Genomic DNA, 16700 nt, shown 5'->3' with positions numbered 1-16700 from the left:
CTGGCAGAAGGGCCTCCTGGCAGCACAACCAGGAGCCTGGCAACCTGCTTCCACCCAGCAGTGCAGCTGCCAGGCAGAACTAGGAAGCACTGGGGCTGCCCCATGGGGCTGGCAGCCCGACCATGAGGCTGCCTGGCAGCAGGGCCATGAACCCAGGAGTGGGGCTGCCTGCTGGTGCATCCAAAAGCCCGACAGCCCCACTGCCACCTGGTGTGGCTGCCCAGCAAGTCTGCACCCCAGGGCTAGGAGCCCAGCAGCAGGACTATGCATGCAGCAGCAGGGCTGCCATGGTTAGGGCAAGGAGCCCTGTGCGCAGAGGGTTTGGTGGCAGGGGGAAGCTGTCTTGGAGGCTGGCAGTGAGGCCATGACTGGGGGAGCCGGTGGCAGGGGGCCTCAGAAATGACTTTCCTTGGTCTTGCAAAATCCCTCATCCAGAACTGGTCAGGTCCTGAGAGTACCAGACCAGGGAGGTCCAACTTGTACTACATTTAGGAAGGAATACTCAAACACTACACATCAAATGAGAAGTGGCTACCTAGAAAGGAATTCAGCAGAAAGGATCTTGGGGTTATAGCATATCACAAATTAAATATGAGTCAATAATGTAATATTGCTGTTAAAGTGAACATAATTCTGGGATGTATTAGCAGGAGTGTTGTAAGCAAGATATGAGAAGTAAATCTTCCACTCATCCTTCACTAGAGTAGTGTGTCCAGTTCTGGGCACTATACTCATGGAAAGATGTGGTCAAATTGGAGAAAATCCAGAGGAGAGCAACAAAAATTATTAAAGGTCTAGAAACCATGACCTAAGAGGAAATATTGAGGGGGAAAAGTATATTTAGTTGGGAAAAGAGGAAATTGATGGAGGATAAGTATTCAGATACATAAAATATTGTTATAAAGAGGGTGGTGATAAATTGCTCTCCTTATTCACTGAGGACAGGACAAGAAATTTAGCGGGAAAATTAGATTAGATGTTAGGATAATCTTAATTGGAAGGGTAGTTAAACACTGGAACAAACTACCTGGGAGGGAGTGGGTGTAGAATCTCTGTCATTTTTGGGGAGGTAGGGATTGAAGAACAGGTTAGACACAGATCTGTCAGAGATAGGCTAGATAATACTTAATCCTTCCTTAGCACAGAGGACTGGACTGGATGACCTACTGAGGTCCCTTCCAGTCCTACATTTCTATAAATTTATAATTACCAAAAATGTTAATCAACTTTAAGGTCTATAAAATCATGACTGGTGTGGAAAAAGTAAATAAGGAAAACTTATTTACTTGTTCCCATAATATAAGAACTAGGGTCACCAAATGAAATTAATAAGTAGCAGGTTTAAAACCAAAAAAAGGAAGCTTTTCTTCACTCAGCACACAATCAACATATGGAACTCCTTGCCAGAGGATGTTGTGAAGACTAGAACTTAACAGGGTTAAAAAAAGAGCTAGGTGGAGTCATGGAGGTTAGGTCCATCAATGACTATTAGCCAGAATGGGTAGGAATTGTGTCTCTAACATCTGTCTGGAAATGGATGACAGGAGAGGGATCGTGCGATGATTACCTGCTGTGGTCACTCCCTCAAGGGCATCTGGCATTGGCCACTGTCAGCAGACTGGATACTGGGCTAGATGGACCTTTGGTCTGACCCAGTATATCTGTTCTTACGTTCTAACTCTTAATGTGATTTGAAATATCTTTTCCCTTGGTTTCTCTGGAATATAGCAGCCTTGGGAACATTATCATATTTGAACCAATTTAACTATTCTCTCATTTTAGTGAGATCCTCTTCTCCACCCATATTTTGTAACTTGAATACAGGGGGAAAATCAGTTTTACTAGTATCCAATATGCAGTACTTTATGTAGCTTACACTAAATTTCCCTTTTAATTATAATTATAATTTGTTACAGGATATGTTAGTTTTCATGTTAACTAAACCAAACTCAAATGTGTGGCACATTTTTGTATGTTTTGTGTTGTGTGTATTATAGCAAACAGATGTTAAACAACACAATTAACCAAAAATATAGGAATAGAAAATGTGACATGTTCAACCTGGCTGAGCTAATGTTACTTCTGGAACCATGATATCTGCATTTTCTGTATCTTTTAAATCAGCGTTTCCCAAACTATGGGCCATGGCCCGGTAGCGGGCCGTGGGGAAAAAAATATCAGGCCTCAGCATGGCTGCTGGAAGGGCATCAGAGCAGGGCAGGCTGGAAGGAGCAGGGGAGGAACTGGCTGCCGGGAAGCAGTGGGTGACTGTATCAAAAGCTTTGCTAACGCTGACACTGGGAGCTTTGGGACCAGAAACAACCTATTTGAATATTCATCATTTGCTTATTGAATATGTAAATATGCAAATGAATGTTATCGGTCCTCCAAAAGCTTGTGAGTGGATTTACTGGTCCCTGTGTCAAAAAGTTTGGGAACCCCTGTTTTAAATTATTGAATATGAATGTTCCACATGCACAATATCATTTCATTTAATGCTTTCTCTAGGAAAGATTCTCTGTGCTACAAGTTAAATGTTTAAATGGTCCTGAATGGAACTCAAATTTGCATCTCCTTGATGTGCATGTGCTGGGGATGATAGTTTCTACTAAAAACAACAAGGAGTCCGGTGGCACTTTAAAGACTAATAGATATATAAGGGTACTAGAACATAAACTTTTGTGAGCTGATACCCTAATAAATCTGTTAGTCTTTAAAGTGCCACTGGCTTCCTCGTTTTTGCTGAAACATACTAATATAGCTGTAGTGATAGAAATGTAGCCGTGTTAGTCTGGTGTAGCTGAAACAAAAAACAGGACTATGTAGCACTTTAAAGACTAACAAGAAGGTTTATTAGGTGATGAGCTTTCGTGGGCCAGACCCACTTCCTCAGATCAAATAGTGGAAGAAAATTGTCTCAACCATATATACCAAAGGATACAATTTAAAAAATGAACACACATGAAAAGGACAAATCAAATTTCAGAACAGAAAGGGGATTGGGGGGGGGGGAGGGAAGGTAAATGTCTGTGAGTTAAATGATATTATCATTAACTATATCTATAATATAGTTAATATAGCTATATCTCTTCAATCATGCCTTCTACTGTGTCTCTGTTGCTACTTCTTTTGAAACAGTTTTCTGCAATGCCGGACTTGCAGGTGTGTGTGGTTTTTCACTGTGATTTTTGTACTTTTTACATGAGGGGAAATGCAAACTTTTGAGGGGGCATATAAAGAATGTATACGTCATGTGGGGAAAATTATACTTGTTATACCATATTGAAGAATAGCAAGATTATAGATGCTTTCCTCTTTCTAGTATTCTTACTTTAATGTAACTTTTTTCATTTTTTACCCAGTGTAGTCAATTGCCCATCTTGTTTCATGGATCTTTTGTACATGAACATCTAGAGAAGCATTTTTTGAAATAGAAAAATGGTAGTAAAATAACAGAAATCTGCAGAGAAGATCACCAACAGGCGAGCTTTGAGGGTGCGGGTGGAGGTAGATTTTAAGTTGTTAGTGTCTCTTTAAAATGGTATCTTAATTTTCAGGTTTCAATAGAAAAGTAAGAAGTGCAGACAGCCTAAAAGGTTAAGGTTAAGAGATTGCTCTGTTTTTGTAGGAAGTGTTTGGCAGTTGAAAGGAAGAGGGAATCTTTAACTGCTATGGGGAAGAGCTCCCTTATTGGTGTGGAGTTGGTTTTTATTGGTAACAAGTTTTGGTACTTTGAAGAAGTACTCTTGTTACTGACAGCATGGAAAATGAAGGCTCTTACTAGTGAAAAGAAGCATTTTGCCCCATCCTATCCCCCTCTGGGGGAGAATTTATTTGTGTGCGCACTTTATTTGTCCTTATCATACGAGTTCTTCAAGCTGTTAGAGCAGTGGTCACCAAGCAATAGGTTGGGATCGGGATCTACTGGTAGATCTTGGAGCCTCTGAAAAGTGATCCTGACAGGTCTGGCCAAGGGGCTACCAAGCACAACATTTCAGCTGCCTTTCCACTCACTGTGGCACACCTCCTACCCTTTGCCTTAGAGGAGCTGCCTTCTCCCACCCCCAGCCTCCTGCTTGCTGTGCAGAGCAGGGGAGGAAGGCGTTGTACAGGGCGCTTATGTCAGGGTACTCCCCTCCCACCCTGTATTCTGTCTCCACAGAATGGAGATGGGGCACAACAGGGCTTGGGATGGAGGAAGTTCTTTGGCTGCTTTTTGGCATGCTGCAGGGCCAGGGCAGGGGTGAGCCTGTCTTAGCCCCACTGCACCACCACCCAGGAGCCACAGCGGTAAGCAGTGCCCACCTGGAGCCAGTTCCGAAACCTTGCCCCAGTCATGAACCTGCTCTGACACTCCAAGCCACTGCCCCAGCCCTGAGCCCCATGTACCCAAAGTCTCTTACAGAGCCTGTACCCTGAGCCCCCTCCTGCACTTCAACTCTTTGCCCCAGGCTCAGCTCAGAGCCCCTCTCACACTCCAGATCACTTAACCGAAGACCAGATCCTATGCCCCAAACTTCTGCTCCTGCCTGGTGTAAGGGAAGGAGAATGGCAACGGGAGAGACGACAGAGTGCCCAGAGGCAGGGCCTTGAAGAGGCACGAAGGAGGCGGGCAGGTTATTTGAGCTTGAGGTAGATTGCGGGTTGCACTTAAATTAAAAAAGCTGATCTGGGAGTGTTTAAAAAGGTTGGAAACCACTGTGTTAGAGGCTCATTAATTAGATATCTCAGACTAGGTACAGCAAACAAAATGCCAGTCCTTGCAGCATTCCATGCCCTGTCAAAAGTCAAGCGCACTTCTGGGAAAGCAACAATCATTATTCACGAACCTTATTATTCCCGGCAATGTGAAACTCTTGTGTTGCTTTTTGAAGATGGATCAGGCAGATTTTCCTCTCTTTGTGCGCACCAAGAAGCCATGATAAAGACCAAAGACCCAAAATCTAGGCTGGATTCCAGATTCCATAAGTTTGGAATTTGACTTTTTTTTGTCATTTTGGTGATATGCAAATATTTTGTTAATTATAGTAAAAAAATACCTTTTTTCCTTTTCAGCTTCTTCAGCATATATAAGTTCATCATCTGGAAGAAAAAACTCTTTAAACACATACACCCCTGCAAAAATCCAACCAACACCACTTGCATCCTTGCCTGAGAGGCTAGCAATAGAGAAACCAGACTTCTGTAAGTAGCATCTGTCACAGAGGCAGAAACACTAATTATTTTTGCTTAAATATATCCAATAAGTATTCAAGATGCAAAGATTTATTACACATTGGGATAGTGTGTTATCTATCAGTGGAATCATTTCTTCAAGAATGTTATGAAATAGCTCCCCTATCCTTGTACTTGGAATCACTCAGCCATAAAATAGATTCATTATAGCACAGCACAGATACTTTAAAAATAACACTACCGTAGTGATGGCTGAAGTCTCCCTAGACTGTAGATGTAGTGTGTTCTAGTGCACTGGTTTTCAAACTTTTTTTTTCTCATGACCCAGTTGAAGAAAATTATTGATGCCTATGACCCAATATAATTTGACTAAAGTGTAGACTCTAGGGTGGGGCTGAGGATGATAGCTTCAGCTTTGGGGCTGGGTCAGAGCTGCAGAACGGAGGGGCTAACCTTGAGCAGATCCCAATAAGTGGTGCAGCAGGGATGCTAAGGCAGACTTCCTGCCTGTCCTGTTACTGCAGGCCATGCTGTGTCCCAGAAGAAGCCATCAACAGGTCCTTGCCAGTGGGACTGCAGAGTTGGTGTTCAGGGCACGAGCAGTGCACGGAGCCCTGTGCACTCTTATGCCCAATGCCCTCACTTAGGAGGCGGACCTACTGTTGGCAGCTTCAGGGGTGAAGCTCAGTCTACAGTGCCAGGACAGGCAGGAAGCTGATCGCCCTGAAGCGATGAGACCCAGTGCTTGACATTCCACGACCCAGTACAGGGTCACAACCCATTGTTTGAAAACCACTGCTCTAGTGGTTAAACAGACTTTCAGATTGACTGCCCCCAGGTTAATGGAGTACAATCCACAGTTAGGACTGCACTTCCAGATTCCTTAGACTCATGGCAGTTGAACAGTGGTTTGGGGTTTTTTGTTTGTTTGGGGATTTTTTTTGTTAATACAGGCAGCACACATGTTTTGATGATGAAGGCAGTGCAAATGTTCTATGTGTCTGTAGAAATCTAGCGTGTCTCCATGATGGTCCTAATACAAAAGTATAATCAAACTTACAAAGGGAATTAAAACCAATAGTAAAAGGTTTTATAGCCATATAAATAGGAAGAAAACAAAAAAAGAAGTGGGACCGCTAATCACTGAGGATGGAGTGGAGGTTAAAGATAATCTAGGCATGGCCCAATACTTAAACAAATACTTTGCTTCAGTCTTTAATGAGGCTAATGAAAAGCTATGGGATAATGGCAGCATAACAAATGGGAATAAGGATATGGAGGTAGATATTACCAAATCCGAGATAGAAGCCAAACTCGAACAGCTTAATGGGAGTAAATCGGGGAGCCCAGATAATCTTCATCCAAGAATATTAAAGGAACTGGCACATGAAATTGCAAGTCCATTCGCAAAATTTTTTAATGAATCTCTAAACTCCGGGGTTGTACCATTTGACTGGAGAATTGCTAATATAGTTCCGATTTTTAAGAAAGGGGAAAAAAGTGACCTGGGTAACTACAGGCTTGTTAATTTGACATCTGTAGTATGCAAGGTCTTGGAAAAAATTCTGAAGGAAAAAGTAGTTGGGGACATTGAGGTTAATGGCAATTGGGACAAATTACAACATGGTTTTACAAAAGGTAGATCGTGCCAAGCCAACCTGATCTCCTTCTTTGAGAAAGTAACAGATTTTTTAGATAAAGGTAATGCAGTCAATCTAATCTACCTCAATTTCAGTAAGGCATTTGATACAGTACCACATGGGGAATTATTGGTTAAATTGGAAAAGATGGGGATCAATATGAAAATTGAGAGGTGGATAAGGAACTGGTTAAAGGGGAGACTACAGCGGGTCATACTGAAAGGTGAACTGTTAAGCTGGAGGGAGGTTACTAGCGGAGTTCCTCAGGGATCAGTTTTGGGACCAATTTTATTTAATCTTTTTATTACTGACCTCAGCACCAAAAGTGGGAGAGTACTAATAAAGTTTGTGGATGACACAAAGTTGGGAGGTATTTCCAATTCAGAAAAGGATCGGGATATCATACAGGAAGATGTGGATGGTCTTGTAAATTGGAGTAATAGTAATAGTAATAGGCTGAAATTTAATAGTGAAAAGTGTAAGGTTTATGCATTTAGGGATTAATAACAAGAATTTTAGTTATAAGCTGGGGACACATCAGTTGGAAGTAACGGAAGAGGAGAAAGACCTCGGAGTCCTGGTTGATCACAGGATGACTATGAGCTGCCAATGTGACATGGCCGTGAAAAAGGCTAATACGGTTTTGAGATGCATTATGCAAGGAATTTCCGGTAGAGATAAGGAGGTGTTAGTGCCATTATATAAGGCATTGGTGAGACCTCATTTGGAATACTGTGTGCAGTTCTGGTCTCCCATGTTTAAGACGGATGAATTCAAACTGGAACAGGTACAAAGAAGGGCCACTAGGATGATCCGAGGAATGGAAAACCTGTCTTATGAAAGGAGACTCAAGGAGCTTGGCTTGTTTACCTTAACCAAAAGAAGGCTGAGGGGAGATATGATTGCTCTCTTTAAATATATTAGAGGGATAAATGCCAGAGGGTGAGAGGAATTATTTAAGCTCAATACCAGTGTGGACACAAGAACAAATGGATATAAGCTGGCTATCAGGAAGTTTAGACTTGAGATTAGACTAAGGTTTCTAACCATTAGAGGAGTGAAGTTCTGGAACAGCCTTCCAAGGGAAGTAGTGGGGGCAAAAGACCTATCTGGCTTCAAGATTAAGCTAGATGGGTTTATGAAGGGGATGGTTTGATGAGATAACATGATCTTGGCAATTAATTGACCTTTCACTATCAGTGGTAAATAGGCCAATGGTGAGATGATAGGAGTTACTATAGAGAACTTTTTTTTGGGTGTCTGGTTGGTGAGTCTTGCCCACATGCTCAGGGTTCAGCTGATCGCCATATTTGGGGTCAGGAAGGAATTTTCCTCCAGGGTAGATTGGCAGAGGGCCTGGAGGTTTTTCGCCTTCCTCTGTAGCATGGGGCACGGGTCACTTACTGGAGGATTGTCTACATCTTGTGGTCTTTAACCCACCGTTTGAGGACTTCAGTATCTGAGATATAGGTGAGAGGATTATTCCAGGAGTGGGTGGGTGAGATTCTGTGGCCTGCATTGTGTAGGGGGTCAGACTAGAGGATCATAATGGTCCCTTCTGACCTTAAAGTCTATGAGCTACCATGTATTAAATGAATAAGGAGAGAGAAAAGGATCATTCCACCCATACAGGTGAAGGATTGAGTAGTGTTCCACTATTCCTAATAGTTCCATAAGTTTAGATTTTATTTTTGATGGGTTAGACTTGGGAAGGCTTTACCATTTGATATTGATCGAATTCGTTGTTTCCCTCTACATTCTTAAAGAGCTAAAATGTAGATGCATTAATAGCGTTAGAGCTGTGGTGGGTAACCTGCAGTCCAGTGAGGCTCCATCTGCGGCCCACCCTCTGACTGTTGTCCTCCCCCCTACTGTGCCTCTCATGCACCAGAGCCCTGATCTTCCTGCTTCTCCCCTCTCTGTCTCTGTCTCTGTCTCTGTCTCTGTCTCTGTCTCTGTCTCTCAGCATTTTGGAAGGATCCACCAATCACCTGATTTGTGCTCCGTCCCAGCTAAAAGTACCAAACTGAAACTGCCTGATCTCTTCAGTTTATACTAGAAATTTACTGCAACACACTTTTTTAGTTGTTTGGCTTAAGTGTATACGTAAATCTGTTTAAAAACACTGTCAAGAACAATTTGTAAAAACTTTCCTTTATTTGTACTACAGCTCTGAGAAGTTTGAAAATATTTTTTCCTACCAACTTCCTTACCTCTTAATTAGACAGATAAAAATTGTTTTCTGTGTCTGTCAAGCCAGTTCAGATCATTGTATTTTCTAAAATGTGTTCCCTGTTCTGTCTGTCTGACTTCTACATGAGCAGATATTGGCGGTTTCTGCCAACAGTTGCTGTTGGTAGGTTTATTTTTGCCATCTGTGGCAGACTATTGAATTTCAAGAGTGAATTGCTCAGCACATTGTAACGATGTCAAAGTAGGTCTAATTTTAAACATCTCAGTAACATAGTGTTTTTGCATAGTGATTATGATGGGTAACTTCATTTCAGTTTACAGGAAAATTGATATAAATTTTAATATCGACCTTTCTTATCAATGTGTGTTTTGTTTGTTTATCTGCAGCTATGAGTGGGCCATCCTGTGACATGCCTGATGGTACACCATCTCCTAAAGAATTTAGCTTGATGTAAAATTTGGTGATGAAACCCTTACTGAGGGGAAATGAAGCATCTTCAGACAAAATTTGAAGCATCTTCGTTAAAAACAATCTTCAGTATGCATTTATAATTGTAGAAAAGCAAACTAAGTGTTGATTCAACTCTCCAAAGATATTCATGTCTGTCTCTATCTTGGTGCACTTACCTGTATATAAATTTCAGTACTCTTAACTAGTGCACACTTTGTATATATTCTGCAGAAAGGTTTCTTCTCCTTTTCTAAAATATTTAAGACAGAGGCTTACTCAGCAGTTTAAGGAATTGCACAACTTTAGTGAAAAAGCTGCATACCAGGATTTTCAATGTCTGTTTACTATATATGTATACTACGCAAAAAACAACAACAAAAAACCCACCCCAATCCCATGGTATGTATTATAGTGGTACTCATAGCAACATTGTAGTTGTCATTATAAACTCCTATTTTAAGGAGTTTATAATTTGACTGGTTTTTTTTTCCCGGGGGCTAAAATTTGCCACACCTCATCTTAGCTAGGAGCATTTTTAATTGAATACATTTCCAAAGAAATCACTTGGCTCTTTGAGTTAAAAAGTGCTGTTTGCATTTGAATTTTTAATATCATACATGCTGTAGTAACTAAGCACAATAGAGTGAATTAAGGATGGTGCATTTTCACTTTGAATCTCCTTGGTTTTTTTTGTTTTACATCAGACCCCTAACATTTTAATATACATTTAATTTTGTTTAATAGCCATAGTTATATATGGTATGTCTGTATATCCTCCTACAGAAAAGATTTGTTTATATATTTTCGTATTCTGTGAAATTCTTTTGTTTACTGAAAAGATGCCTTTATTTGCTACATAGGTTTGTTTTAAAAAACAAGTTGTTTACAAAAGACCACAATAAAAAACAGGGATTTTAAGAATTAATTACAGTTGGTCTGGTAATAAATTACCCTAGAAACTAATTATCCCATCTGTAGGTGGTGCATCCTACCACCCTTTCATATTAAAGAAAAATTGTAATGTTACCAGAATGATTGCAAAGTTTATCTGAATACTTGGGCTTCAGCATTTTCTGCAGTGTTCACACCATTGTCATTCTAGTTGCAGCTGTGATCAACAGCTCTCATTAAAACGAAGACTTTATTACAGTTATGAGAAGCTTTAGCAACTCAGATTATGCTTTTAAGTGGTTAGATTTTGTAGAATAATCATCCAGGTTCAGCAGTTTTGTTCTTTCATCTGTGGCATTTAGAATTATAGTATGTTCAAAATATAATTGCTCACTTAAATTCACATGGCTGGTTATTAATAATTACTTTATAAACTGCGGGTTAGACATATTTCCAGTTTAAATTACAAGAGATTTAGCATCAAAAATATTTTATGCTATTTTTGATAGCATAAAATATCGGGTCGGGACGGCCAAAACAGGTCGGCCCCGGGGCAGGAGGGATAAGGGGCGCCCTGACAGTAAGCAATTCTTAGTGTAACTACACTTACACTATGATCTTGCCACTAAGCCTGTACAAATTTTTAAATAGGTCACATGTGAAATGGCTTTCTATAAAGTAGCCTAAGTGCTGACTAAATAAATGATACCAAAAACAGAAAGGGTTCATAGCTGTAGATTTCAAACATTTCTTTTTCTATAATGTTACCATGTAGTATGGACATTGTTTGTCTTGCACACATTTGAATGTACATATCATGTTGACTTTAAAAAAATAACCCATATCATTCCAGTCAACCAAAGCTCTGATATAACAATTTTGATTAGCTCCTAAATAAAAACAAAGTCAATGGCTAATTTAATGTCTATTCTGCTTTTTCCATGAATAGATAGTATCTGGGGGTGTGTCTAGACTACAGGGTTTTGTCGACAAAAGTCCACTTTTGTCGACAAAACTATACCTGCGTCCACACTACCGCTGAGTTCTGTCGACATAACGTCGACAGAACTCAGCAGTTTTGTCGACGCTGGTAAACCTCATTTTACGAGGCATAACGCCTTCTGTCGACAGAGTTTCTGTCGACAGAAGGTGTTATTGCATGTAAACTGTCCTTTGCGTCCACACTACCATGTCGACGAAGCAGCTTGCTTTGTCGACAGAACTCAATGTAGTCTAGATGCTCTTTGTTGACAGAAGTTTTGTCGACAGTATCTGTCGACAAAAGCCTGTAGTCTAGACGTACCCTGACTTTCAGTATATTTACCTGCTTTTCTGCTTTTATCCCAGTGCAAAAAGCTGAAATAAAATATGTTTAGAAATAGGAATTTGAGGAAGATTTGGATGCAGTCAGGTATATATATCCTCATTAAAAGCAGTCCTCTGAAACAGGCACAGGGAAAACACTTATTCCCCCTCCTTCTCTCCTCCCCCTCCCCCCCATCCCAGTCTGCAATTCATTGCATTTGAGTGCACTACTGCACCTATGCAGAGGTCCTTTGAGATACAATTGGGCACAGCAGACCCATCTTTATGTAACAGACTAAAGGATCACAGACTACAGTTGCTCAGATATGGAAAGGAAAAGCAATTAAGACAAGATATAGCCAAATCAAAAGTAAGAAAACTTCCAGAGAAACACATGTGTACAATTTTCTTTAGTCCAAAAGAAGGAAACGAGAGTTAAAATAAGCAAAATTTATCCAAACACTCAAACAGTCTACTTGTGAAATTTTAAAATACTTAGATAGCTTTTGCCTGGTGTACGTGACACACACATGTTTTTAAGTAAATTGTAGGGTCAGTTACAGAACATTTGATGGCTACCTTTACTAAAATGTACATATATATATATACTCCAGACTCATGGTATCCTGGCATGAGATGTTGTATGTGAAACTTAGAGGTGGATTGCTTTGTTGTTTCAAGATAGAGAGAAACTGAAAATCCAGATTTGTAACATAGTACATTCAGTCTTCAACTGTACGGCAGCTCTGGTCCTTCCACAAGTAAAGAACGTTTCAAAATCAGTTTTAGAAACCCCAGTCACGCACTGTTACTATCTTTAATCAGTGACTGGGGGTTTTCATCTCTTCCATAAAACTAGAAGCACGGTTTGATGTGGAGTATGACCAAAAGAATCAAAGAAAATTACTATTCCTTGTGTCTGTTTCTTGCTCCAATTTGATGGAATACAATAGCTAGAGGAAGCCAAAAGCACAAAGATGTGCTTCAGCTGTAATGAAATCTCTCAGGAGCCACAGATGGGGAGCTCCAATGTGCCTGCTCCCAGACCAGTGGGATGATGATTACTGGACTGCTTTTTTGGGGCCTTCATATCCCTTCCATAGCATACCATAACAACTCCAAGACACATGCAACAGTAGATCAGTCCTTTCAGCTCCTGGGACTCAGCAAAATGGACCATCATCACCAAGCAACAACTCTTAAGAGGTAAATCCAATATTGCCTCTGAATTTATCAATGTGATCCATCTTTAAAAAGAGGAACACAGAGAGGCCACCTATGCTAGAGCTCATTGGGACTTCATGAGAAATGAGAGGGGGTGGATGATAGGGACCCCCTGAAGACACACAATTGCCAGAGGGCAGGAAGACAAGTGGGGAGTGATTAATCAAAAGCAGCAGAGGTATAGGATAAGATAGGGCTGACATTTGACTAAGAGGAGGTTGCTGGAGACATCCATAAGAGCAATTTCAGCGCAGGGAAGGTGTTGAAAGCCAGGATGGACGGGATTAAGTTCTGGGTTCTCTCATTCACTAGTGTTCCAATCTTGAGATTATATTCCATTTTAACCCTTAGAAAATGCCTCCTGGATAGTCCTTGGGTTATGCTCCCATATCAAGAGCTGGTAATTGGAGAGAACTTAAACTGACCTATAAGTAACTCTTTTTTTAAGAAGGAATATATTGACTGGTACTTGAACTGACTTTTGAAGGAGATTGTGGCCAGGGATTTGTTTTGTTCTGTTTCCTGGAAGACCCTGCTTTTGGATGACTGGTTTAGTTGGTAAATTCAAAAAGAGGAAGAGGAGAAGGTTTAGTTTCTTCTCTAGCTGTTTCCATTTATCCTAGAGTTTGTTTTATTTACATATGTACAGCTTCATAAGATGTACCCATAACTAAGCTCCTTTTAAGGACAAAGCTTAACTTCAGTAGATGTTCCTGAATACAACTTGCACCTCCCTTAACTGGAACTCAGAGCCCAGGAAGAGGGAGGTCTGGTGGTGGGGCAGGAGTGCCATGAGAGGCACAGGCAACTCAGCCAGAAGGCCCATTAGTGGGGGGGGGGGGGGTGGGAGGGAGAAGCATGGTGGCATGGCAGGGAGTTTTGGTCCCAGCAGAGCTTCCTGGCCCCAATGGCTGGGAAGCTCTAGCCTACTTGCAGCCTTCAGCCCCAATCAGGAGCTCCGGCCCCAGTGGCAGCCAGGGAGCTCTGGCTGAGTTCTGGCTTGAGTGGCTGGGGATCTCCAGCAGCAGCCACAGAGCTCTGGCCTGGGCCACAAGCCTCCAGCCCCATCTCTCTGCCCCAGCCACACAGCTCTGGCCCCAGCCGCAGAGTCAGGTGGCAGTGGAGCTTTGCCCCATCTGCACAGCTCTGGCCGTGGTGCTCCAGCCTGCTACTGCCGGGGCCAGAGCGCCTGGGGGGCTGAGGCAGCAGCTGGGGCAGGCTGGAGCCCTAGACTGGTGGCAGCACAGCCATGAAGGGAAGAACTTTCCCTGGTTCGGCAAATCCTCTCGTTCGAGTCCAGTCAGGTCCTGAGGGTGCTGGACCAGCGAGGTCCAACCTGTAGTAGTTCCTTGATTAACTTTTCTGCCTTTCCAAAAAAGAGTCCTCTGCTGTTCTGAAATATTGCAAATAATAGAATGAAAGGGTGATGTCCTGGATACATCTTTTTGGATAGCTGAAGTCTAAAAAGAGGTTCAATTTAGTGATTTATTAAATTTATTAAAATAAAAAAGTGAATTATTTTAAAAAGGCATATTCTAGGGCACCACGCTGAGTTGGTGTTGAACATGGATACTATCTTATTCTGAAATATAATGGTCCTGCAGCCTAGTGGAGTGCAATGCATTTATAGTCCATCCCCTTATGAGTCTAGCAAGATGCCAGCCAAAAATCTCAGCTACAGCTTCTAACTACATTACCTTAACTGCATGTGTCCCTGCTTCATTCTGTGAAAGAACATAGGTCTTATTAAAAAAAAAAAAAAGTAGCATGTGTTCACACTGATTGCATTGTATGAGGGTGAAGTGTGTAGACCACCTCACACCTTTCTTTTAGGTTCTGCACTTTGCAATCTCTAATCTTTTAAGCTTTTTTGTAATGTGTTCTCACTTTGTCAGATCACTGTAAAACTGTCAAATGTCTAATCATTAAACCTTCACTGCTAAGCACCTCTGTGTTGACGGTCATGGTAACTAGATATCATCCATATGTTTTTTTGATTCATAGTATTTGTAGGCCCATGGACTAGTGATATATTTTAAACAATACATAAGCCTGAACCAAAATCTAAACAATTTAAACTTTGAGAGTTAAAGTACAGCTCAGAAATTAATTTTTAAACATGAGTCATGTTTAAAGAGAAGAGGTTTAGACTGAAAGCCTAAGAGCTACTCTATAAGGCAGGTATTTGTTGCATTTGAAATAAAATTAAATAGGTGAAAAGTAGAAGCCTGGAGATCTTTACCTCATCTAGACTGATATATAGTGAATCCATGGGGGGCGGGGGCGGGGGGGGGGGGGAGCATGATATGGCCCCCAGGCCAGATCCAACCCACCAAGCCATTTGATCCAGCTTGCCCTGCTGAGGTGCTGAGGCTGTTCAAAACAGCTGGTGACTCCCCTCTGCCAGAGTTGCTCAGCACCTAGAATGAGCCAATTGTTTTAAACAGCGAGGCGCATCACTGGCAGGAGGGTGGGTGAGAAACTTTGCGCACTCTCACCCCTAGGCCACGATTGGCCTTGGGGCAGGAGAGTGCGCGGAGTCTCCTCTATCCCCTTCCCCCTCTCCCTGCTAGGGGAGTGTGGAATGTAGAGGGAGTCACCAGCTGTTCTTCGTCTAGTAGTGTCCCCAAGGGTGCTCCACTCGAGGTGCTGGGCTCATCCCGGTGCCACAAACTGGAGATTTTTGCTAGCAGTAGCCCTACCGGACTGTGCGTGCATGACTGCTGCCTCGCGCCGCTCAGCTGAGTGCGGTCTGGTCCTGTTCTCGGGAGGTGAAGAACGTGCTGATTAACAGCAGGTGACACACTACTCGCAAGACTTACCTTCAGAAATGGTACCGGTTCCAGTCTTAGTGTTCAGCAAGAGATCTCGGCCCTTTCTCTTTACCTATCCAACAGGTGCTAGATTATATTCTACACCTATAAAGGCGGCAAGGTTGGCAATTCCTTCCCTCAGAGAGCATTTGGTGGCAATTTCGGTCTGTTGGGCTGCTGGCCCTTAAGGTAAGTGGCTCCCAGCTAGGGACTGTCTCCGGCACCTCTGCCCCTGCCTCTTACACCCAAGCTTATCCTATTTCCCAACTCTCTGCCCAAGGTCACCACCCAAATCCTCTGGACACACATCCCACTCCAGGTCATAATTTCTTCCCAGACTACATCCTGTTACACTCCTCCCCCAGATCAAAAGTCATTCCTGCATTCCTACTCCCTCTTGGACCCTGCAGTCCAATCCCCTGCCCCAGATCACAGCCCTCTCCTTCACCCAAACTCCCTTTGACATTCATCCTCTGCTGTACCCCAGTCCCCTACCCTGAGCTCCCTTCTGCACCCAACCTCTGTCCTGAACACCGTGCTCCCTCCCTAGAGAAGTGCAGCCCTAGACTGCTTTCCAAAACCTTGGCATGCCCCCCATCAAAAAGTATTGCCTACCCCTGTTCCATGATGATCCAAGCCTGTCTCATTCACTTTATGCTTCTAATGTCACTATGCACCATGTATCCTCTAGGACTTTAATAGTCTATTAAACAAAGGTAAATTTAAATTTACTCCCAATTCATACAATAATGATTGCGAACAGGAATATTGATAGTATGTCACAACACTGTAAACTGCAAGTCCATAAAAATATGGGTATGTGCTCGATATATAGGCATTATAGGGTGGCAAGGTTTTAGGAATACCTGCAGTAATTTGGCTAGATGCAATCAGAATCTGTTCGTCCTTCCATCCTGAAAACTGTTATAGTTGTGTGGATAATTTGTGATTCCCCCACTCTGTATTGGTGGACCTGGTACCACCTAGCAGGCCCAAGAAGGGCAAGAA

General features: G+C 42.2%; 1 protein-coding gene across 14 annotated transcripts in view; it reads left to right on the top strand.

Annotated features, from left to right (window-relative positions):
* The window catches only part of PPIP5K2 (diphosphoinositol pentakisphosphate kinase 2), an 87182-nt gene extending 72357 nt beyond the window's left edge, over positions 1–14825 (top strand). For all 14 annotated transcript variants that reach the window (XM_075932058.1, XM_075932056.1, XM_025181268.2 and 11 more), the window contains 2 exons: positions 5056–5184; positions 9396–14825. In XM_075932058.1, coding sequence (XP_075788173.1) covers positions 5056–5184; positions 9396–9463 — 197 coding nt within the window. In that variant the 3' untranslated portion in view covers positions 9464–14825. The remainder of the gene's footprint in view (positions 1–5055; positions 5185–9395) is intronic.
* The last annotated feature ends 1875 nt before the right edge of the window (positions 14826–16700 follow it).

The sequence above is a fragment of the Pelodiscus sinensis genome, chromosome 6 (genome assembly GCF_049634645.1).
Source record: "Pelodiscus sinensis isolate JC-2024 chromosome 6, ASM4963464v1, whole genome shotgun sequence".
Lineage (NCBI taxonomy): Eukaryota > Metazoa > Chordata > Testudines > Trionychidae > Pelodiscus > Pelodiscus sinensis.
The sequence above is the reverse complement of the archived record's forward strand: the minus strand, read 5'-3'. Positions and strand labels throughout refer to the sequence as shown.